Source organism: Salarias fasciatus, chromosome 12, assembly GCF_902148845.1.
Source record: "Salarias fasciatus chromosome 12, fSalaFa1.1, whole genome shotgun sequence".
NCBI lineage: Eukaryota > Metazoa > Chordata > Actinopteri > Blenniiformes > Blenniidae > Salarias > Salarias fasciatus.
In genome coordinates, this window is record NC_043756.1 from 18,033,806 (window position 1) to 18,057,483 (window position 23,678).

The following is a 23,678-nucleotide window of genomic DNA, read 5'->3' on the forward strand; positions in this document are numbered from 1 at the left end:
CGTGATTTCACACAGTGTCGTAACCTGAGTGACACAGTAACTTTTTCATCTCGGGTAGTGATCTTACACAGAGGAATACATAAATTCGGCATGGTGTGGAATGAGTTTGACAACCATTCTCAGTAGTTTTACAGATGGTTCTTCAGTATTTGTATCTTATTCTGGCCTCAGTGAGATTAGATGTGTACCTTTGCCTTGGTTTTAAAGTCATTAAGAGAGCCGCAGCAGGATCATTGGCCGAGCTGCACTCAACACCAAATGCCCTCTCTCACCTCTAGTAACCCATTGTAGGAAATAAAGCCTTTTGCAGTCAAAGACTAACAATAGATGAGGCCTTATCGTCGCAGGAAGGAGGGCAGTCAGCATGAAGGTCATTCTTTGTACAAGTCCAAAACAACAAAAACACATTGCTCTTAAAATAAGATGGATTTTCTAATATTTTCAAAGAATGATCCAAAAGGCTAAAATATTGTATTGAAAGTATTTATTGATTTGAATCTATATGTACAGCGTATCTCATGGAATGACAGTTTAAAGAATGAGAGAGGTTGAAAGTTCTGATATTTGTGTTTAAATGTCAGTAAACCTGTAGTAGTATGGTAACCATACACAATTACTTTGACATTTCCTGAGTGCACTGCAACACGATACACACATGTAAATATCAGTCATGCCGTGTGTATGTTTTCATCAGGGTGGATAACTTTGGCCTGGGCCTCCTGCTCCAGACTAAGCAGATCAAGAGGATGATCTCCTCCTATGTCGGAGAGAATCAAGAGTTTGAACGACAGTATCTGTCGGGGGAGTTGGAGGTGGAATTAACACCACAGGTTGGTTTGAAATAAAACAAATTTGTTTTCAGGTTTTCAAAGAAGTCAAAAAAATCCCATTCAACCCTAAAAGTGCACACTAATTAAATACTCCGCTCATTAACATGCTGCAGACATACATGCCGTGACCATGTCTTTGTCCGCAGGGTACTCTTGCAGAGAGGATCCGGGCCGGGGGTGCTGGGATTCCAGCCTTCTTCACAGCCACTGGCTATGGCACTCTGATCCAGGAGGGAGGCTCCCCTATCAAGTACAACAAAGACGGCAGTATTGCCATTGCCAGTGAAAAGAGAGAGGTGATAGTGCTGTTGCCTTTGTTCCACCAAAGTCCTCATTATTTTAGCACAACCTTGCTGCGGATCGCTGCAGTTATTTTTCCCCCGAGAACCTTTTACTTAGTTTGAATGGGGACTTTGGTACTTGGAAGTTTATGATTGCTCCACCTCTGTTTGAAGCGAGGGTGTCATGTTGCAGCTAACAGAATGACTGAAATCAATATTTCTCATGTGAGTTGAGGTTGTTGTTCTGTAAAAGCACAAATCTATGTCTGAGAGAAACCCTGTTGTTTTCGGAATGAATTTGCTTCCTATTTTATGTTTGAAATCACTGTTTGCACACATGCGCAAGTGTAAGATTTCAAAAATATGTTTGGCTGTTGCTGTCAAATCATTAAATTCATTTCTTAGAATATATAAATGTAGGTAAAGACAAATCTGCATTATTGATTACTACAACTACATTTAAATATCATAGCAAAGTCATAGATTTCATTTACAATTAAATCCCGAGTTTACTTGCTGCTTTAGCTGTTGTGTTCTTGCACAGGTTAAGGAGTTCAACGGCAGGCACTACGTCATGGAAAAGGCCATCACTGGAGACTACGCACTCATCAAGGCATGGAAAGCTGACAGGGCAGGAAACATTGTTTTCAGGTGAGAAACTTGTCACTGAAGCATGAAGCACTTCTGCTTCTTTTTGCAACACTTTGTATTCAGCCAAGGTCACATTAGACTTTATTATTCAATCAGAAGGGATTTTTCTCCCACCTAAGTGGCTCTGTAGGTGCGAGAATGACATCAAATATAGAGTATTCATACAAAACTGAAATGATGTAAAGTAAATCTTCTTTTAAGGCTTCAGCAGTGTGAAGTAGCTGGTTAGATCTCCTACAGTTTCTAACAGTAATCATGTTCTTTTTTTTTCTGAGCCAGGGACAATGGAATGTTCCTCTGTTCCATTGTGATTGTGAGCAAAGTGTCATGCTAAAAATTGTGTCAATACTTACACATCTATAGACCAGACTGCATGTACGTGAACAGCTGTTAAAATCTAAATACTGGTTTACTATTTAATTGTATTCCTAATTAGTTTTGGCTTGATGTGATTTAAGTATAATCCCAACATCGAGCTCTAGTCACAGAATCTGCAATAACCTTCCCATATCTGGAGCCACATTTAGTAATGTTGTGAACTTTTTGTCCACACGAGGGCAGTGTCGTCTGCTAAAAATTTTACTTGACCTGATCCAGGCCTTTATGAAGAGCAAGGCTGTCTTAATTTTGTGCTGTGTTGTTCAAAACTCTTGTTTATTTGTTCCACTATTTTAAAATACTCTTATGTTTGTCAGGAAAACAGCCAGAAACTTCAACCAGCCCATGTGCAAAGCAGCCAAAACTACCATCGTTGAGGTATGTATTCCGTTTTTTTATCAATTTGGTCATTATTTAAAAGCTTCTTCTCTCCAGGAAGATATCTGTTGTCAATCAAATTGAAGCTGGAAAGACAGAGGGTTGAAAAATCGTCCCACAAACTTCATCTGTAAAAGAATCTGACCATGATGCGAATGCAGCTTCAAAATGGGTTAGGATTCAAGTTTCAAACAATTATTACACAATGTTGCATACAGAAGCCAGTAAAGCAACAAAACATTCAAAATGTGCAACAGGTCCAAGGTCCTACAGGTGTCTTCTGAAAACATCACATTGAGGTAGAAATAGTTTATGTTTATATATCATGCATAGTTTAGAAGTTTTAAGAGTCATATGTTGTGTTTTCTAGCTGTCTGGCCTGTGTCTGGTTTCTTATCTATCTATCAGTTGAAAATCCTTTTCCTTTGTGTGTTTGTCTCGGTGTCCTACGCTGCCCCTCCAACACACAAACAGCTTCACGCCTTCCATATAGACACAGTTTGATTCAGGGAGCAGCAGGAAGGAAAAACTGTGTGAAAAGCATAAAACTCTGAAAATAAATCAGGTCTCTCATGTTTCCAACTGGGTTTGCACAAAACACTTTTCTTATTATTCCCCTAGAGCTGAACTGGTATTCTATTGGTGATTAAAAATATGTAGAACCTAAAGTGAATGAATGTGGCCACTGTGTAGCTGTAAATTAACGGTCAGGAATATGTGGTTTCTCGAGGTATATGACTCAAAGAACCTCCTATATTCAAGCAACTTGGCAGAGGGTCTAATACAGAGGGAGGTGTGGCGATAAAAGCCATGCCAGTGATGGCTATTAGTGAATTATAGAGAATCAGTGCCATGGTATATTAGTGATTTTCCCAGTTTCCTTCCAGAGAGATAATGAGAGTTGTCCTCTCAGCAGAGCTGCTGCTGTGAAGTGTGTCTGTGTGACATCTGCTGGAGCTGTACTATAGACTGCAGTGACACGGACGATAATGATAATAGTGATAAAGACACACGGAATGCAAATATAATTGGCTCGGATTTCGTGTCTACCGTCGACTCCAATCTTCATGCACCCAGAAGCGCACGCCGAAGGTGTTTTTGATGAGTTGAAAGGATTTGAGAAAAAAAATGTAAGAAAGCTCACAGGTCCAACCTTCACTTTGACCGAAAAGTGGAAGTTTATTCTATTTGCAGCATCCAGGTGTCTTTCTAAGATTGTTTTCGTGGCATTTCTGCCTCCATACAGTAACGAGCGGGCAGCAGTGATCGGAGGAGAAAGCAGGCAACATGAGGAGCTGATAGTGAGTTTTAGATCCTCCAATCAAAACGCTCCATGATGAGACAGGCACACTTCTAACAAGGTCTGAGAAACCTTATAAACACGACGACTGAAGAGGAGCTCAACCTTTTTCTTTATTTTGATATTTCAAACAGTGTACGCCTCTGTTTTTCTGGACAGGCCTATTTACAAAATAATTAACATCACATATCATTCGATTAACCTCCTCCAAAACACATCTTTTAACCTGACACGATTCATCTTATTTTAGAAAAAGATGGGCTTCGTATCAGTGTATGAACCTAATGAGTGTGTTTCAATGTAGTTTGACAGGTACTACCAGCAGTAAAATCAGACTGTGTCATTTGACTGTGTCGGATTCAGCCTTGTCTCTTTGATTCGAGTGACAAAACACGTCAATTAAATTCTCCGATCTGATGCCACAGTGGTTGTGATTTGTGTAGCAGTCTGTTCGTAAAACTTCCAAATGCTCAGTTTGTGAAACTTTAATCATTATTTTTGACTTACCTTTGAAAGACTGAGGGTTTTCAAAAGTAACAGTATTCGCATTGTGCACAATATTCATGATTTGTTTTGTAAAATTGATAAACAGTCTTAGGAAAACATTTTTTGTTAGAAATGAGTATTAGGAGTGCATGAAATGTGTTACTGTAAGTTCTTGAAATCCACATATATACCTTGTGCGCTCCATATTTTATGGTGCTTTTTATTACGGTGAAATGAACATTATCTATGATTTAAGTTATCAGTGACAAGAACATGATAGACAAAGATTGTAATACCTATTACAAACCCTTTATCTGCGATAATGAAGTAATTATTGTGGCCATAAAGTTGTATTTATCTTGAGGATATGTCTTGTCAGTGTGTGCTCAGTCATAAATGTGCCTGTTTCTCATCAGCAGCGATCACACTGGTTAAGTCTGAGGAAGACAAAATATTCCATACCACGACCGGCACTTACTTTTGTTTTATGTTGTCCATTCCACTGAGCTTGTCTGCTCAGTATGCAGCAAACCTTTGGGATAGACAAAGACAAAGATGCTATTAGTTGTCATTTTATAAAATTAGTAATTGTTTACCTGCTTGTTTGAAGTACTTTGTTACTTTTGTATTTGGCCTTCTGGTAGGAAAGATCACATTTTCCCTTACGATGATGAGTTTAGCTGGTGGCAAAAATAGTAAGCAAACCAAGAATGTATCTTCTCATATCATTTATGCAGAAGATAAATGCTTGATATGTCATTTTCTGCTGTATTGTGTTGATTGTTAGCAGGAGTCAATGTCAATCAGCTTTATTTCTTTACCACTTTTAAAAAGGCCTATGGCCAGCCGAAGTGCTTCACAGTACAAAAATAAAACGGTAAAAGAACAACAACAAAGTAAAGCGGTAACAGTGTGAGAGAGAGAGCTTTGGATCCAGAGGAGGCTCTGCTTTAGCTGAAGGCCAGGGTAAACAGGTGGGTTTTCAGCCGGGATTTCAAAGTATAAAGGCTGTCCGCAGACCGTACTGAGAGGGGAAAACGATTCCACCGTCTGGGAGCTACAACCACAAAGACTCCGTCTCCTCCAGTTTTTAAGAAGGGATCGAGAAACGCGAATGGTCAGCTGACCTCAGGGCCCTGGAGGACTTTAACCAGGTCTGATAAATAATCTGGGGCCAGCGGTTGCAGCAGTCGCTCTGCGCCTTCTCAGTGTACCACATAAAACTGCACATTTGAAGCCACGATCGAAGATATCGCTACAATTTCCTGTCTTTCATCAGGGACTGCAAAAATCACATTTTTAAAAAATGCTTTTAGATGATCTCACCAGATGTCTGCTAGACCACATTTAGTCCCTGCTGCCTGTATGTAGCCGACCGCAGAGCAAATAATGGCTGCCAAGAGCAGAAAATGTCAGGATATTGTGGTCACAGCAAGTCAAGATCAGGAGCTTTGGTCAAATGCTTTATCATAGAAACATTAGCCGCTTAATTGTTTCAGTCAAAGGGCAGCGGCTCACACAGCAGCAGCAGGCACCCACAAACTTATTAGAGCAGTCTACATTATATTAACACTTTTCATGAGAACCCCTCATCAACTGTGAAATTGGTCCCATAGTCAGGAAAACGAGGAAAAAAATGCCCATTGTCTTATCACCCTGATGCTCATTATTGCTTTCAATTGAAATTCCAATTGAACGTTAAGGCATTCAAGTGTACAGTGAGTAGCACACGTTGAGCCGAGTTTCCCCTTCACACACGTTAAACTGGTGTCTATTAAAATGAATCCACTCTTGCCTAATAGATGCTTCAATTGCAGGTGCTTAAACTTTTTTTTGGATGGGGGGGTGAGGTTTAAAGAACGATATTCAAATTTAATGGTGCAGTTTAGGCTTCATCAAATTGTTTAATATGCCGAGGCATTTTATTTTAAGGAATGTGTTGTATCCTCACCCATCATCCATCTCTCCATGGCTCGATCAATGTACAACGTGTATGTTTTTTATGTTAAGTCCCTGTGGGCCTGACAGACATGTAGATATTAAACCTCAAAAAGTCTTTAATGGAAATTCTTGGAAGCAAATCTAAATCACTCTCCTGTATGCATTAGAAATCCCATATTTATGACCATTTGGCCTCATATTAAAAAAAAAAAAAATCCACATTTAATATGTTCAGTATAGGATTAACATGTTTTCATATCCTATTGAACATATCATGGTAGGTGCTTTTTATCACTACATAAATTCACCTGGCATATCATCACCTCTTTGAGAGTTTGTACTTTGGTACAGCCTGGTACAGCCTGTGTCCCAATTCCGTGCACATATTTTCTTTTAAAAACTGAATTAAACTCTTTGAAGGGGTGTCAAAAAAAAAAACAAAAACGAGATAACACAAAGGCAAATTACTCAAAAGCAAATTACCAGATCATCGCCAGCTCCCCGCCATGGTTGCTAAGCAACCAAGCAGTGCTATTCAATTGTTCAATGTTGCACAGTATTCGACTGGTCCAGTTATTCCCTTATCGCAGGTACAGTGAAAGGCCCTGGTGCATTGTGGGTTACAATGCACCAGAGACTGAATCAAAGCAACTATCAGTCACAGTAAATGACTCAACTGCGTTCTTGTTGCAGTGAAATGCAGCCGTGTGGGTGTAAGTGTGCACCGCACAGCCAGCCAGCCATGCGAGAATTACATGAATGTATTTTTAAGCATGTTTTGCTCTTTTTACTGGCAAAGAGGTCTAATTGGATATAAATGACCTTCATCCTTGGGGGTTTCAGCATCCGCCTCCCACTGTAAACGTGTCGAAACAGAAACGCCAATAAATGCTCAGGGCTCCGACAGAGTGTGGGTTCTATTCTTCAGGTTTTTCGTTATTGTTACACCAAAAACTGTTTGCAGCATTTTGTAAAGGACAATATTGGTTACAGTATTGACAGAGGAACTTGAACTGACTGAAGTGCAGCAAGTTTTATTTATTTTCTCCTTCTCATCTCATGTGTGGGTCCTTGGAATGATAAGTCTTATCGTACACCACTGCTGTAATCTTTTGCGTGGTGCAGAATGTCTTGTCTTCTTTTGCTCCCAGCTGGAATTTCAATTAGTTTTCCCAGCCAGCAATTTTCACGCTATTTTGCGTCACTTGGTATGCCTTGTTGAGTTTACTTGCACCCCTCACTCACTCTGCTGCTCAAGCCATTGATGACAAATGATTAGAAAATCATTCATTTACCTCGTCAGTTCCTGCATAAAGAGGTTTGCGAATTCACTTTTGTGTGCTTAAGATACACAGTGAATATTTTTCATATTTGTGTTTTCAAATTGTAGCAAAGAATGGAGAGAGGAGATTAGCAGAGTCCCTTTCAAGCCTTCTCTGGATAAACACAACAGCTTTAACAAAAACCTCCTGTATGACATACGGTAATGGTAAGAAGTGTGGATGCACTTTCTGCTTTAATGACTCAAGACTTCATGTGACACAGTTACTATTCTGACATTATCAGGGCCTGTTCTCGAAGATTCATCCAGAAATCTCCTGAATTGACTATCGTGTCACAAAATAATTATAGACTGCCTTTTCTGTTTACACAGTTGAATCATTCCTGCGTTAACTGCTTTCATGTTGCTATGCAAATGGATTATTAATGTGCACCAACCCAACATGTGCACACGACAAATGACAGTCTGAAACTCATTGAGGTGAATTAACTCTTAATTAGAATCACTTGTTCACTGAATACCATTCATGAAGTCCTCAGGAAGTCGACTCACGAAAATGCAATAAAAGAAAGGAGGGGAGTGGGCGGGGCATGCTCACTTTAAAGAATCTAAAATATTAAGCATATTCATATCAGCTGAATGCAAACAATTCTGTGTTTTATGTTAACATGAGGTGGCTGATGCTTTAGAGTCCTCACAACAAACTGTAGTGCCTGAAGCAATTTCACCTCCCCTTCAAAAAAAATAAAAAAAGTGAAAACAGTCCTTAGTGGGTGAGATCTCTTAAGTGCAAGTGGTTGTCTTTATGGGGATTGTTCAGCTGTAACTGTGGTAAATTGCTGTAATGTCAATGCAGAGATGGTGAAAAACGCTTTGATATTGCCCCCCTTGGAAAGTGAGCGTTCACTCAAATGTTGCTATCCTCAGAAAAGTAAATGTCACCCTGATGGAATTATCATTGGATTGAAATGGCAGTTGAGCTAAAAGTGTCTTCAAAAGCCATATATTGAAGCTTTGTAGGAAGCATAAACAACTTTGTCTGTTATCGACTGGGAGAGATGAAGGATTATGACCAGACCCAACACACTGTCTTAAACCTAACAGTATACTTGAACTCGGTTGTTCTTTGAATAACTATGTTCCTAAACATATCGGTGATCAAAGCCTTCATTTTTGATGTTCTCGACGTGAAAAAGTTGTGATTATGTATGTACAGTTTCTAATATTTACATTACTGTGCAAGATTAAAACAAACTTTGAGGAGCTCTGTGATTGGAAAATTGTTTCACTCCGTATTTTCTTTTTAGTGAGGCAGAGTCTCTGTAAAGATTGACAGAGGTTCCCTCATTTGCAAAAATACATTAATATATTGTGTAGTGGTTCAGAGAAAATATATTATTAAACATAGCATTATAAAGGCTCGGAATATCCCACCATCCACACTCCATATGTTAGTCAAAGGATTAAGAGATTCTTAGAGAAATGGCTGTTTTCAGGGGACGAAGCTTAAGGTTAATATTTGAAGCTGTTGATCGTCAGGACCTCAGGCAGGACTGCATATTTTGAAACCTGTCACGATTTGCTTGCTTTTTATTCTCATCATGAAAGAGGCTCCATTGATTCTGTTCTGGAAATCTCTGCATTGAACACTTCCATAAAACATTATCTGTAAGAACATTTTTTTTAACGGAATCCACAAATGCAAGTTAATTCTTAAAGGCTATGTGTTAACACAGTTCAAAAGCTGATCTCTCCACCGGGTAAATGAACTGAGGGAAAATGGAAAAAGCTGCTGTGATGTCCAAATTTAACATATGGAATTCAAAGATGTCAATCAGGGCTTCAGAGCTCTACCTCCTCCTGTCCAGATAACACCTCTATGGGGAAGGACTTTCATATCTCAGTCAAACAGTCCTAAACCACATACTGCATTTTTCATAACGGCATGGCTTCACAGTAAAAGCCTGCATGGAGTTCAGACCTTTCACAAACAGAAAACATTCAACTCATCATCAAAATAAAAAAACCTACTTGGGAATAAAAGACTGTTGAGAAGCAAGAGTTGCTCATCAGATAACTGTGACAAAACATTTTTTTTCAGTTCCTCTTCCCAGACATGTAATATAAGCAATATGTATGTATATATATATATATATATATATATATATATGTATATATATATTGAAAGCATAATAACGTGGGATTTCTACGTTAATGTGCTTGTAGCTGTTAAGGTGCTATAATAAATCATAATTGAAATATTCTTTATTTAGTGTAGATGCTGCTCAGCCTGCCAAAGTATGATTTGCATTTAGCTTAGAATTTGCTTTTGTGAAAATGAGAGCTCGACCTGAACATGATAAATTCAACAGTCAGAAGACTGAGGCTCGTATTGGCATGTCTGGAGATGGGTCAGGGTGACACAGACCTCAGCTCCAGTGTCGTACTGACATTTACGAGTGAGTGAAACCAAAGCCGGCGACAGAGGGCTCAGGTTGTAACGTCACTATATAGTTCGTTGAAGTGTCGGGTAATCAGAGATGATGGCAGCCGGTGGAAGCGGAGGACAGATTTTCTAAGCATATGCACAAACTGAACCTCTCAATATAAGTTCAAAGTTTCTCTCTACTTGCCAGTCACGTGAATACAAAGCACATTGCATGCAAACTTAGGTGTTATATGAAATGTAAAGGTGATTTGAGGTGTAAAGAGAATTACCTATTCATAATGCTCTAGTGTATGTCACCCAAAAGTGTATTTGCGTTTATGTAGTGCTGTCAGGTTTTGCATTGGTTGTGTGTCCCATATTTTCCTGCAGTATTAAGGCTTCAATAGGCAAGGCGTGCACCTGCCGAGAGGAAACGGAGCGCTGTTGATGTTTGTGTTCTGGGTTAGAGGATAGAGCTTGAATTGAGCCCTGAAAGTGGCAACTGATCATGGCAAAGTGCCCAAACACACACACACACACACACGCACACACACAATGGGAGGAAGATGGAGAGGCTAAAAATATACACAGTTAATGAGAGTGTGGTGCTGCTGTCATCCGAATGCCCTGTTGCTCGTAGCCACCTCATCTTTCTCTCCTGACCTCTTGACTGTTGCTTTGCAGAAGCTGCAAACCCAAAAACACAGACATGAGAACACAACAGCATGGCAGCTCCATCAGTTAAAGCTTTAAAAAACTCGAATCTTTTAATTTGTCAAGGTGCTATATTTGGGATTTAAAGAATGAAGTGAATTTTAACATAAGGTTCATCAGAAGCGATCTAAGCATAATGATAGATGATATAGTAACCAGAACCACTACTCACCAGTTGGCCATGAAATGACACTCTCATGGCACCGGGCAGGTGACTTCTTGTAAGTTTTATGCAGCTTTTTGCTCCACCAGCACGCCAGATTTACACTTCCAAAAAAAAAAAAAAAAATCTTTTAACAAGTATCTTTGAAAGAGCAGGATCTGTTCTGAGTTGCTCATTACCAGTGACCTGATTTCATTAAAGCTGTTATGGGATATTTGTGATTACTAAAGTTTAAAGTTGTATGAGGGAAAAAAAAATTTGTTGATTCCGGCCACCTGTGATGTGTCTCTAACTTTTAAGGTTAAAATGACCAATTCACACCGTTCACTCCTTTATTTCTCTTTATTTAGGGTAAGAATTATAATCTTCATGTGGTATTGGCATACTAACAATTCATAGATCGCAAATACTGCATGTCACTATGCTTTCACATGTGATTCAAGCTGGTTTCTGAGATCGGAGTAAATTTAATTGTGTGTTATTTTATGTAAGCATTTAAAGGAATTGAAATGAGACTCAGGTTAATGCACAGTCAAACATTCTCACATGGACATGACAAGACTAACCTAAAAGATAGGTTAAAATTATACTGTGGCAGCATGAAATATAGTGTGACTGGAAAAATTGTGATTATTAAAATGTGATCTGATCTCGAAGATGTCAGTAAAATAGTAATTATCTGTTTAAAATGTGATTTAATGGTCTAATGAAAATAGATATGTATCACTGTATGTTTTGTATGTGGCAATTAAAGTTTCAGACAGCTCAAGTAAATGTTTTTTTTACAGAGGATTTGGAGTCAGTTTAGTGTGATTTAAATAATTTCTTTACTGAAAATTTAGTTATGCGATGTCAGACGTCCGCATTTACACCAACCGTGAGGATAAGCTCAGTTAGATCATTTTCACATTTGATTTAATTGCACTACGTAAAAAATGCATTTCAAATGCAGCGTTGTGGTTCAGTAAATACTGATAAAAAACCTTTCCAGCACTGTTTGTCAATCATAAAGAGGACAGTGTGCATCACCACTGCTGCTGATTTAATCTAGGAATTGGGTTTTCATTGTGTCCCAATCAGTTTGAGATTAACAAGATTTGACAAAGCTCACTGCCTAAAAAAGCACAAACTCTCGAAAATGTGCTCGCTGCATCCCCAGAGGGTACTTTGATTCCCTCTATCCTCCTGCCAGCTCACTTCATGCCTCGCTCTGCTCTCATTGATGTGAAAATCGTTCCACAGATACAGGAATATCAATGTGTGTATGTGTGTGTGTGTTTTCCTGCTCCTCACACCTGCTCATTTGCGTGCGTGTCTGCGTTATTTTTGTGTGTGTATGTGTGTGACTGATTGTTTTTTTTTGTTTTTTTTTTCCCCCCCATTTAAAATGCTTTATCCTCCGCCCGTCCGTCGAACCTCCTGTCTGAACTACATCTGAGCGCCGGTGCAGCCGGGATGCATCACACAGATGAAAGCAATGAAGGCTTTTTTATATACGCGGCACATTTAAATTGTATGAGCTTGTTATTGTGCTACGACTTAGCTTTGGAAGGCTAATTGAAAAAAGGAAGAAAGAAAAAAGACAGCAGAATACATGTTTTTCTGCATGTGTGTGACTCAGACCTGCAAACTGAGCAGTAGATTGTTTTGTTTTTTTTTCCCAAAATAATTTTTGATTGAAGATAATAAAAAAAAAAGGGACTCTCTTATTGTTAATTAGGTCCTTTCATATTAAGTCTTGAAACGTACTGTATGCCACTGAACATTTGTTGCGATTCCCTTGCCTGCGGTCTCTTCTGTTTTGACGCCGTTTCATGATGTGATGAGCGTAGTCCTGCTCGATGAAGACGTCTAAGGGAATCATCATTCTCACAAAAGACAGATCAAGCCCCCAGAGAAAGATGTGGGTGAGCGTGTGGGGCGGCTTTATCGGCGCTCTGGCGCTACCAGTCTCTTCTCGCATGGCCGCATTTACACCGCGAAGCATCTGAGATTCACCATAAACTGCTCAAGAGAAGAAAAAGAGTCTAAAATCACTTTATGGACCGGAGTGGCCCTAGCTTATAGGAGACCAAAGCCCGCGTATCCATGACAACGCTAAGATGGGATCCACTCTTAGCCATTGACTCCTCTCAGTCAGCGCTGAGTGCTGAGGGAGGAAGTGGAGATAAGAAGAGATTCAATTCAATTTGCTGTGAACGGCTGCTTGCCCCTCATGTAAATGGAATAAGTAGGTTACAATCTCGGCTACACAGGACCAATGCACACAACAGTAGTGGGGAAGGCGAAGATTGCGTTGTCATGGTTAAGCCCCCTGTTGGTCTCAGGAGATGTGGCGATAAGCCGCACGGAGGCTCATGCTCTCTCCTTTTATCGATGTAAAAAAAATTTTTTTATCAATTTAACCACCTTGCCCCTTGAAACCCTTTAAAAAAAAATCGAGTCTGTGCCTCATGTGTTTGATAAGAAAAACCCGGATCTCTAAAGAAGGATTGCCGTGCATCCCTTCTCGGTTTGGCCTGACTCCGTTTATTGCTGGAGTTATCGGTGTAAATGTGAAAAAGTGACATAAAACACCTAAAACCTGGTTCAAGCTAAAAACGTACTGCAAGGTTTCACGAAGCCTACACAGGTTGTACAACGTCCCCTAAACCCCCGAACAAGTGGAGGCTAAGTTTGTAACAGTTCCTAATGTTAGCTAAGGAGATGGGAGCAGGTGTGTTCCCTGTGGGATTTCTATCCCTGTCATGTTGACCTAGCGCTGCCTGAATCAATAGCCATTTCCATCCTTGTCTGTGTTAGTCAGATAGAAATAATCCCTTATGTACACTCCTCTTCTCTGAGTGTACACTTTCCACACAAAGGCGGTGCACTTCCATCTCAGACACAGGAATATACTGTTTGGCAGACAGCGAAGGCCTTGTATCATTGTTATGCAGCCATATTAAATACAAAAAGCAATTCCAAGCGATGCGAGGATATATTTAGATTTAATAGTGGACCTTGCTGAAATTGTCTGAGTAAACACAACCTTCACGTGAACTCCGGGAGACGGTCCTGATGTGGATATTTTTGGAAAGTTACTGAAGAGAAAAATATTTGAGAATTATTTTCACAGTAAAAGTAATAAGTCTTTTCCAAACCTTGTGTTGCTTGCAGCCCGGCTGCCTTTAACACCAATACAGTTTCCTCCTTGCACCTTTACTATCAACTGCCTTTGATCTCAGGATCAACCTGCATCCCCTGGGCTCGGTAACGTTCGAAGATCCTATCGCGTTTTCAGGAAGCTGGGCTGGTTTTAGGTAAACAGATGGCTCCCACTGGACTCCGAGGAGATACTAAAAAGAAATATGACATCGTCTTCCACAAATATTAATTCTGTCTTCCCTGTGAAGGACACACAGTAGTAGCTGTATTCATAAAGAAACCTTTGAGATGATATTCAATGGGCAAATATCTGCTTCAGAAGCTCCAGGTAATATAATCAAATATTTAAATGTTGAATGAAGATTTTCTCACAGTGTAGTAGCTGATTTAAAACCGATTTTGGTCATTTAACCTCTTTGATTTCATGTTTGCACAGGCAGTATTCTCTGGTAGGATGGCTCCATCAGCTCCTCGTATTTAGCCCTTCAGTCTCAACAACTGCAGGACATTTTACAGGTGAAGGCGGAGATCACCGCTCTGTTTCCGTGCAGGTGGAGGAGGTGGTGGACGTTGGGACATTTGCCGCAGAGGACATCCATATACCAAGCATCTACGTCCACAGGGTTGTCCAGGGCTCCAGCTTTGAGAAAAGGATTGAGGTATAGCAAGAGCTATCACAAGTGTAGGAATTGCACCCCAAAGGCATACAATAGCACGAGGAATCCATTATTTATCTACTCTATGCAACAATTCCACTTCTGTTAAAGAATTACACATGAGTACTTATTAATAAATCAGAATGAATAAATAATGTATTTTGTAACAAGAAAAGTGGAGAGAGTAGATTTGATTCAAAGCGCTTTAACATTACTGTAATGTTCAAAACTGTGAATCTTGTCTCTCATCCTCATGTCAGAGGTGAGCTCTCCAGCTGCTCTCTTAATTTTGATTCTATATTTTTGATTTCTTTCAGAAACGCACAGTGAGGAAAAGCCAGGAAGAGAAGCCCAAACCAAAGAAGGATTCAGACATTGTTCGTGAGAGGATCATTCGAAGAGCTGCTCTGGAGTTTGAGGATGGGATGTACGGTATCCTTTAACTGTAACACAAAGAGTGAGCAAAGACATAAAGGAAAGAAACCTGATCTTCGGCTTCTCCTACAACACACACACGTTGGATTTATTTAACTTGTGTGTCAGTTAATTATAGAGGCAGAGTGGTATAGACTTTTCTCAATACATTTACATGTTTAACGTGTTAGTCATTAAAGGAACTCATGTATGTTTAATTTGTGGACCGAATCACATCTCATGACTTGTCTGATGCATTATAAATGTCAAAGTCTTTAACACGATGCCAATCAGCGAACCTGGGTATTGGTATCCCCATGCTGGCCAGCAATTTTATAAAACCAGACATCACCGTTCACCTCCAGAGTGAAAACGGGATTTTGGGACTGGTAAGACGCCCACTCGGTTTCTTTCTGCTCTGAATCGCTCAATGACCTGACAAGCAACAATTTTTTTGTCTTTGTTCATATGATCGACTGAGCGTTTGAGTATTAGTAATTGTTTTTACACCAAATATTGTGCACTGAGCACGTGATTGATGAAAAACCTGGTATCATTCAGAGTTGCAACAATCATTTTGAAATGCGTTGGTTTGTTATGTAACAGCTTGTGGCAGCTTGACTTGTTCTCCCCCATTAATATTTCTCACGATCGTTATTTGCCGGCTAAGCCGTTCATCAGAGGAAGCTGCTGATTCTGCTATGGAAGGAACTTCCTATCAGTTGTGTTGATCAGTGGGATGCAGGCACTTACGCTGAAACCTTATTTATACAGGTTTCTGTTAATTATAAGTGAAAGTTTTAAAACGGTGCAGATTTTTTCTTACTTCTTCTCTCCCCTTTCATGCAGGGAAAAGCTCTCTTTGTGTTAAACACAGACAGTCAATACTTAATCTAATCAGAAAAGTGTGATAGTGTGTGTGTGTGCGTGTGTGTCTCACCCCTGAAAGGTCGTCGGTGGTCAGGCTGAGTGACATGTGAGCGTTGTGTGGATGAAAGCTATTGTTTCTCTTTTATATAGGGCCCGTACCCTACTGAGGACGCAGTCGACGCAGACCTGATTAATGCTGGTGAGGTTTTCCTTCTAATCAATATCTGCTCGTGATAAATTCACAGATGAGAAAATAAAAGTCCTATTGCCATTCGTCTAACCAAATTACCCGAGGGGAGCTTTTCCACATGCACGGCTTTGTTTGAGCGATGTAGGAGCGTTTAGCTCATGTCCAAATCCATCAATGCAATTTGAACAGTGAGTAATCTGAACTCATATTCAAGCCCTTGTTTTCAGATGAAATGTTTTAACTAATCCTAAATGGAGGAAACAATGGCATTTCTGAATTCTTTAAAAAAAAAAAATGTGAAAGGTTGCGGCAGTTTACTATTCCAATGTCAGATTCATATTGCATTCATGTTTTGACCTGTATACATTAATGCATATTTTAAATTTCAATGTGTCGTGGAAAACATTTTAAACTGCAGCACTTGTTATGCAGTCCTGGGAATCTGATGGTTAAACTTGCACTTTTTGCTCCCTCAAAATTCACATATACCTGACTGTTATTTTTTATGCCTTTATTTTTTTTTTTTTAAGACAATCACACTTGTGTGTGTGTTTCTGCTGTAAATTAAGCCAAATGTGGATGCTCTACATTTTGTTTTGAGCAATGCTCTCAAAATGGGAGGTTTTGTTGCCCAATTTTTGAGTACTTGATTCAGTAGAGAATTATTGGACGGCGTTCATATTTGCTCTCAAAGCAGCATCTCTACTTCGCGTTTGGATTGCAGGCAGTTCTCTGAATAACCACTGCAGGAAGGTTGTGTAAAACACTTTTCAGAACAGAGCATGGTGGCTGTAGGCTGACTCAGATTCTTGTCTCACCGCGTAATCCCAAACAGACTCCACGATGATGAGATCAGGGCTCTGTATGGGCCATACCATAACTTCCAGGACACATAAATCATCTTAATCCCCTTCTTAATGACATTGGCTGTTTCATTAAGATTATCATACTCTGCTGCAGAGCAATTCCAGAGCCAGTCAGATGGCTTCCTGATGTTGTTGCTTGATGGGATAGCACTCTTCCTTTCAAACATGTCTTAAACTTTACATTCAAACATTGAAAAAAAAAAATCAGTTTAAAAGATTTTGTGTGGGTAAATTTAATGCCTGGATAAATCAATGTAAGTATTTTGTCTTCTTCTCTCAGGAAAGGAGACGGTCACTGTGCTCCCTGGGGCTGCCTATTTCTCCAGCGATGAGTCATTTGCCATGATCCGCGGGTAAGACTGTGTCACATAGGCTTTAAAAAACTTATTTGCAGGCTGATAGTTTGATAGCTGCGTCTGACGTTTGTCGACTTTCATGTAAGTCCTTTCAGAAGAATGTTCTCAATGCTGCTTGAAAAACAGCAGCAGACGTACATTTGGAAGTTTTTTCATCAAACATCTCTTAATTCTGCATTTTTTTTTTTTAACACGTAAACATTAAGCAGGATTTGACCACAGTACATAACCACAAATTGTAACACCGGGTAATAACAAATCGCTACTGTCACCCATACAACTTGACAGCTGCATTGTCAATATTCCCAAGGTCTTTGGTTCTTATTGATTTTTTTTTAGCAGACCGAGATGCCCACCCGCACTCCCCCGCAGCATCAGTTCTGTTTGTCCACCCAGTAGAAATTCAATAGTGCTTATAAATAGTGCTGTCCTGTCACCCCGGCAGGGACGGAATAAAGCCGGCGTGTGTGCATGAGTGCATCGAGAGATGCTGAGGAATCACTCAACATATGTTGGCATGTGATGAAATGTGTGTCAGCTTTAGAATGTTTGACAGTTATTGTGTGAGAGTTTTGCAATGTTTGATTGAACCCTGTAATTTCAATGTACACATTTTTCATATAGGTTTTTATAACTTCTTAATCGTTGCACGTGTTTACCGTAGCTTGCTGTTAAAATCCATGCAACTCAAAGCAGAAATGCTAGTGATTATGCTGGATATCACAGCATGACAAATGTATCAGGTTTTTGAACACATGAAAATGTTTTTGAAATGTTCAGTAGCCAACTGTTTGTTTTTCCACTCGAAGTGTGCCGACTGTACTGTATTCCGTTTTGTTTGTTTTCATGAGCGGACTTGTGAGCTGATCCTGAAGTTGACAGCTGTCGTTCTCTGTCGTGTCATCCTCTTCAGGGGTCACGTCAACCTGACAATGCTGGGAGCCATGCAGGTGTCAAAACACGGAGATTTAGCCAACTGGATGATTCCAGTAAGTTTGATTTTTTTTTTTTTTCATTTTGTGCACCTGTTACGTCTAATTCCATGCTCCCTGTTCCATGCGCTGGTGATGAACAAAGCATCACTGGAATATGCATGATAAAAGACTGTATTGTGTGGCTTATAACAATCTGTTTTTTCTGTGTCAGAAGAAACACGATTTTCTGGTGTTATTCTGCTGTCATGTTTATTTGATTTCTGTTGTGAAGCGACCTCTTCAAATCGTCAAGCTATCAGCCTGAAGGCCAAATATATCCACTTAAACGTTTTATAGGTCAAACTGGCACTCATGACAACCTCCTGGAGATTACTTTTCTATTGATCTATTCATCGGTTAATGTGAGTGAGTATTGTTAGGAGTAAACCAAGGTGCTCTTCCTCTTCAAAGCGTGTAGTACAGCTTGCCAGTACTGGATAGTGTTCTATTCAGAACTGCTTTCTTTTCGCTATATTTACTGAAAACAATCCTAATAGAATTCATCTACGATATCCATGCTTAGTCCTAAGTGTGCACGTTTTCCACGTCAATGGTTTGATTACTTGGTGTAAATAAAATTTTTAAGTGTTCAGTTCAGCTGTAAACTGAATTTTAGGATGACCAGGTGCTCCTTGTCAGCAGACTATGCCAATAATGTATTATACAATTGACATATGTTTCCATCCATCATAGTACACACAAATGCATATGAATCTTTTCCTGTTTAAAAAATAGTGTACTAGCAAGTGTATAATGATCACAAAACACATTACTGAAGTGTTACGGTATAGTTTTCTCCTGGTACTTGGTTCTTCTGTGTGTGATGTGATGATTAAACATGTATTTAGCTGCACACAGTTAAATTTTCTTTTAAGTCCGACACGATCTTAAAGGTCAGCGATCAATGTAGTAATTTTTAATTGTTCTTGCTTTCCATTCCAGTATCATATTTTCAGAACATGCCCTTTTGAATTTCCCCAAAGATAACTTGCTGAAGATTGCTGAAATGAATTCATAAAGGTGCAGCCTTGGTTGCTCGCCGAGAGCTCAGGGATGCACTTGAAACTGAAGGGAGGGGCGTGTTTGTGAGTCCTAGAGTGCAATGGGCGGCCGACATCGTTGCTGGGTGTTTCATCAGGTCAATTGGTCTGAAGACCACGATGGCCCCGGTCCTCCTCGATGATAGGTCGAGGACCCATTTAACGCCTGTACAGACTGTGGAAGGGCTTAAGCAGAATGCCCGCTGGCAGGCGACTGTTTTCTGCTTGACTGAAGTGTGTATGCAAATTTGTCAGAGCCAGTGCATCATTTTACTGAAGCGCCCAAGTGAACACAGCTACAGTAAAGATCATTAAGATAAAATATTATGAATAAAACATATTTGGTAATATAACTCACCCTGGGTAGTACAGATAATGTTGTTGACAGTGGTTTTTGAAAAATTTTCACCCAACACCTCTTCACTTTGTGCTCGTTTGTCCGTGGTAATAGCTAATTAAACGGCGCTTGATTAAGCATGTCATGCAGATATTGAATTCCGCAGAGCAGCGGACTCTTAATCTTCGTCGGTCATTCAACTGTTGGGCAGCGTGAACAGCAAAATAGCGCAGCACCACAGCCACAAATACCTCTGTACTCACTTCTGCCTCAATCTTCATTATCCCCTCTTTTGAAAGGCTGGATGAAGAGAATTATGTTTCCCACATTTCTGTGATAATGAAAATGATTCACTATCTAAAGATGGCTGCGTAGCATGAAATTGGAAATGTTTTACGTAGGAGTTGCGGATGCAGTACTCTCGGTGTGATTATGTTGATTTTGTATGCTTTTTTAATATGCAAAATGCAGATGAACATTTTCCAGCTGAGGGCTTAGAAACCCGTTTTCATCTCCACTCATGCTCGAACCTCTGTAAAAACAATAGGTCGAGAGAGAATGGTAGTGGAATGAAGGACAGCGTTTTGTATTTCATATCTCATTGTGTCATTCCGCTGGTGGAGCTTTATCAATACACCATAAAGAAGAAATAGTCACTAATATAAACCCACCTCGCTGGTGTTTGGCTTGGGATCAGGAGAATTACACATGGAGTTAAGCTCTTATGTTGCAACGTCCTAATATTCTGTAAGATTTCAAGCAATCGCAGGAGAAACTAAGTGGAAAGGTAAGTTTATTATTAAAAGAAGGCCAAATGAATGTTTGAAGATTTACAATAAAACTGTCTGGTTGTTGACATAATTATTTAAACTGGAGAGAAAGAAAATGTCTAGTTGCCATTTTTAAAATAGAAATATTTTTGATCAGTTTCAAGTTGCTGTGAGAAAGCCCTATGTTAATTATAATTATCATGTTGTATAATTTGGTGGATCATATAAGGACATCTGTGTATATCACTGACTACAGTTAATGTAAGGACAAAACCAAGTTCCCAGCTGAAGGCAGAGTCGCTGTGAACATGTACTGCAGCACATTCAGAAGAAGCTCACAGTCACAATCAATGAAAGAGGGGAAATGTGTGAGTGAACAATGTGCTAAATACTGTTGGAAATTAAAATGTTAAACTCGGATTAAAATGTTAAATTATTTTCTAAGTCCAATGAGTTGATCATAAAGTTCCAAATCAGTTCAGCCAGTATGCTTCAAGTTGCTTTGGTAAATAAGAAATGTGTCCAGTGTGCAAACGAGGGGAGGAAATATCTAATTATTTAGTGTCTTTTCTTCTGGAATCCATGTCATCTTTTGTTTGTCATGATGACTCAAACGGCTGTTTGAGAAAAAGACATGTTAATCAGCATTTTTATGTGGGTATTGCATTGAGAGCGTAGGAAGACAAACTGGTTTCAGTAATGAGTGGATGATGACAATGATTATATTTATGATAATTTATTCATGTTTTTGTTGTCCTCTTTCCTCTTTTCTTCTTCAAAAGGCTCATTTCTGAGTTTTGAGTGAACGACTGACAGGTAGTTGTTTCCCTGGTTTCCCTGGTTCAGATCGTTGTTGCCCCTGTGGATGCAAGAAAATAATCAAAGCGTCAGATATAAATTCCGCACCCCCAGAGGCTCATTCTAACTGCAGTTTAAAGAGCAGCATTAATTTGAGCTACTTGGTATTAAAATGCAGTTACCAGCTCAAGTGATCATGATAAGGCCTGATGGCGACTTTTAACGAAGGTGCTGTGTTTTCTGCTGAATCATAAGATGAGACATTGTTGTCGGTCGATTGTATAATATTAATGTGAAGGAGATTTTTGACTGAATGAGTATTTTAGTCAGTTTAGCGCACATGTAACATAGTATGTTGACAACTCAATGGTGCATTTGCACTGGTGTTCCTGACCCTGTAATGGTACAAATACATCTTTTTCTCTCACATCTTGATAGTTCATTTGTATTTTTGACAATCCCACAGTGCATGTACATTAAACATATGTTACACCACTATATTTTAGTTCCCATGAGCTTGTGCACATATTAAATATTCAGTGTTTGTGGCATACTTTCCAAGGATCTGAATTTCATATTCCTATTTAAATGTCATGACAAAGAACAAACAGCACTGTATTCATAAATTATACACTGTAAGCACTTTTTTTTCTTCACAGTAACTTTTGAGTGTGTTGCACGATGTCTTCCTGTCACGTCTTTCCCTCGTATTCTTGTCATCACTTTCCTGGGTAATGAAGGCTTGTGGCAGTCCATCGCCGTGTTATTAGATAGAGAGCCATTTGTATCAGACAGTGGAGGTTGTCAGAGACTTGGAGAGGGGGTAGATGCCAGTTGGTAAGTGGGAACTCTTGGATTGTGAAGGGGGTCATTTTCTGTGGTGTTTCTGCCGCTGACTGGAAAACGAACACTTGCATAGCAAATGAGAAAATTGTGTTAGGTTGTCATGGCAACGCACAAAAAAATTCAAGCAACCCTTAATCTTTGTCAGAGATACAATGCTAATCATTATAGGGGTGTTATGCATTATTCTTGAATATGCACCAAACAGCTTTAGGATTATGACCAATGAGAGGTGATGTGAATCACACTGATTATCTTTTCATCATGGCACCTGCTATTGCATGAGATATATGAGGCGGCAAGTCAACATTTTGCCCTCCGAGTTGATGTGGGAGAAGCAGGAAAAATGTGAAAGTGAAAGGGTTTGAGAAAGTTTAGCATGTGGCAACATTGTGACGGCTGGACAGCTGTCCTGTTGTGCAGTGGTAAGTCTTCATCAGAAGTGGTCAAAGGAAACAAGAAGATGGTCAGTTTTGTTGGGTGTTTCAACTGGAAATGTTTTGTGATTCTTTTCACGGCATATCACGTTTATTGTAGGATGTTACAAGAAACCATGATGAAGAAGGAATAAACGGAGTTCACAATACATTTGAAAAGCGGATGTGTTGAAACTGAGACAGAATTATTTTCAAAAGTTTTATTTCAAAATTGTTGTCCCCCAAATAGCATCAAGATAAACTGAGGAGAATAAACTGCTCTTTGGGCATTGTTGTCTGGAAAACTGTGATGGCTGCTTGAAAATGATGGGAGTGGTAACGTACACAATATGAAGGTCAGGAACTGGCTGGTGAATTTCCCACTGAATCAAGAAACTCGTTTTAAAAGGCAACACTAAGTTAGTTTCCTGAAGTGTTTCTCCATAAAGGCCAGTTAGTGGAGTTTTCTGAGTAGATATTTTTCAGTGTTGAATATATGTAGGAAAGCATTGCACTGTTTCATGCCCTCATAGTATAAGGAGTTACTTGTATATCATTCGGGAATTACTTAACTCACCTCGTCAATGTCTTTCCTGTCTCATAAAGTGTGTGTCGTGTCGGCAGAGCTTCAGTTGATGAAGTCTCGTGTGACCTGGGTCCTGCACTTCTGGTGCTGCCCCCTGCACATTATCTCTCTCCTCTGCAGCCATTACACGAATCCTCACTCCATTACTGCCATCTTCTGAAATGGCTGTTTAACCACCTTATCAGAGTCATTATCAGCTTTACTGGGCAGGTTTGTGCAAGACAAGCAAAGAATTTGACTCTGGTTTGTGGAGGTTAAATTAGGTTAGGTTAGAATGAGGTTTAATAGTAATTTTAAACAAATTTACAATGTTTAGGCCACTCTATTTCTCTCTGCTGTGGAAGAATTACGGGTGAGATATAGATGTAAAATTGCAAAATATGCTGTATATTTAGGGGAAAATATCATCCTCCACATTAGACTCTCATTTCCTGTTGTGATAACAAGAACAATAGAGTGAGGGCACATTTTTCACCAATAACTCCTTTCATCCTGAACGATTTAACTGAATGCAATCTTGGGTTGTGTTTGAGGAGCTGAATAATGGTTGCAGAGTTTGAAAAGGTGGTTTCTCACAGTGTAT

At 39.5% G+C, this 23,678-nt stretch overlaps 1 protein-coding gene across 2 annotated transcripts in view; it reads left to right on the top strand.

Annotated features, from left to right (window-relative positions):
• The window catches only part of oxct1a (3-oxoacid CoA transferase 1a), a 42,632-nt gene that overhangs the window by 5,589 nt on the left and 13,365 nt on the right, over nucleotides 1-23,678 (top strand). The window contains exons 4-13 of one of the 2 annotated variants that reach the window (XM_030105124.1): nucleotides 695-830; nucleotides 977-1,132; nucleotides 1,662-1,762; nucleotides 2,458-2,518; nucleotides 14,531-14,638; nucleotides 14,953-15,067; nucleotides 15,344-15,438; nucleotides 16,070-16,118; nucleotides 17,256-17,328; nucleotides 18,245-18,320. In XM_030105124.1, coding sequence (XP_029960984.1) covers nucleotides 695-830; nucleotides 977-1,132; nucleotides 1,662-1,762; nucleotides 2,458-2,518; nucleotides 14,531-14,638; nucleotides 14,953-15,067; nucleotides 15,344-15,438; nucleotides 16,070-16,118; nucleotides 17,256-17,328; nucleotides 18,245-18,320 — 970 coding nt within the window. Of the gene's footprint in view, nucleotides 1-694; nucleotides 831-976; nucleotides 1,133-1,655; nucleotides 1,763-2,457; nucleotides 2,519-14,530; nucleotides 14,639-14,952; nucleotides 15,068-15,343; nucleotides 15,439-16,069; nucleotides 16,119-17,255; nucleotides 17,329-18,244; nucleotides 18,321-23,678 lie in introns of both variants that reach the window. The other variant, XM_030105123.1, reaches the window with a different exon arrangement.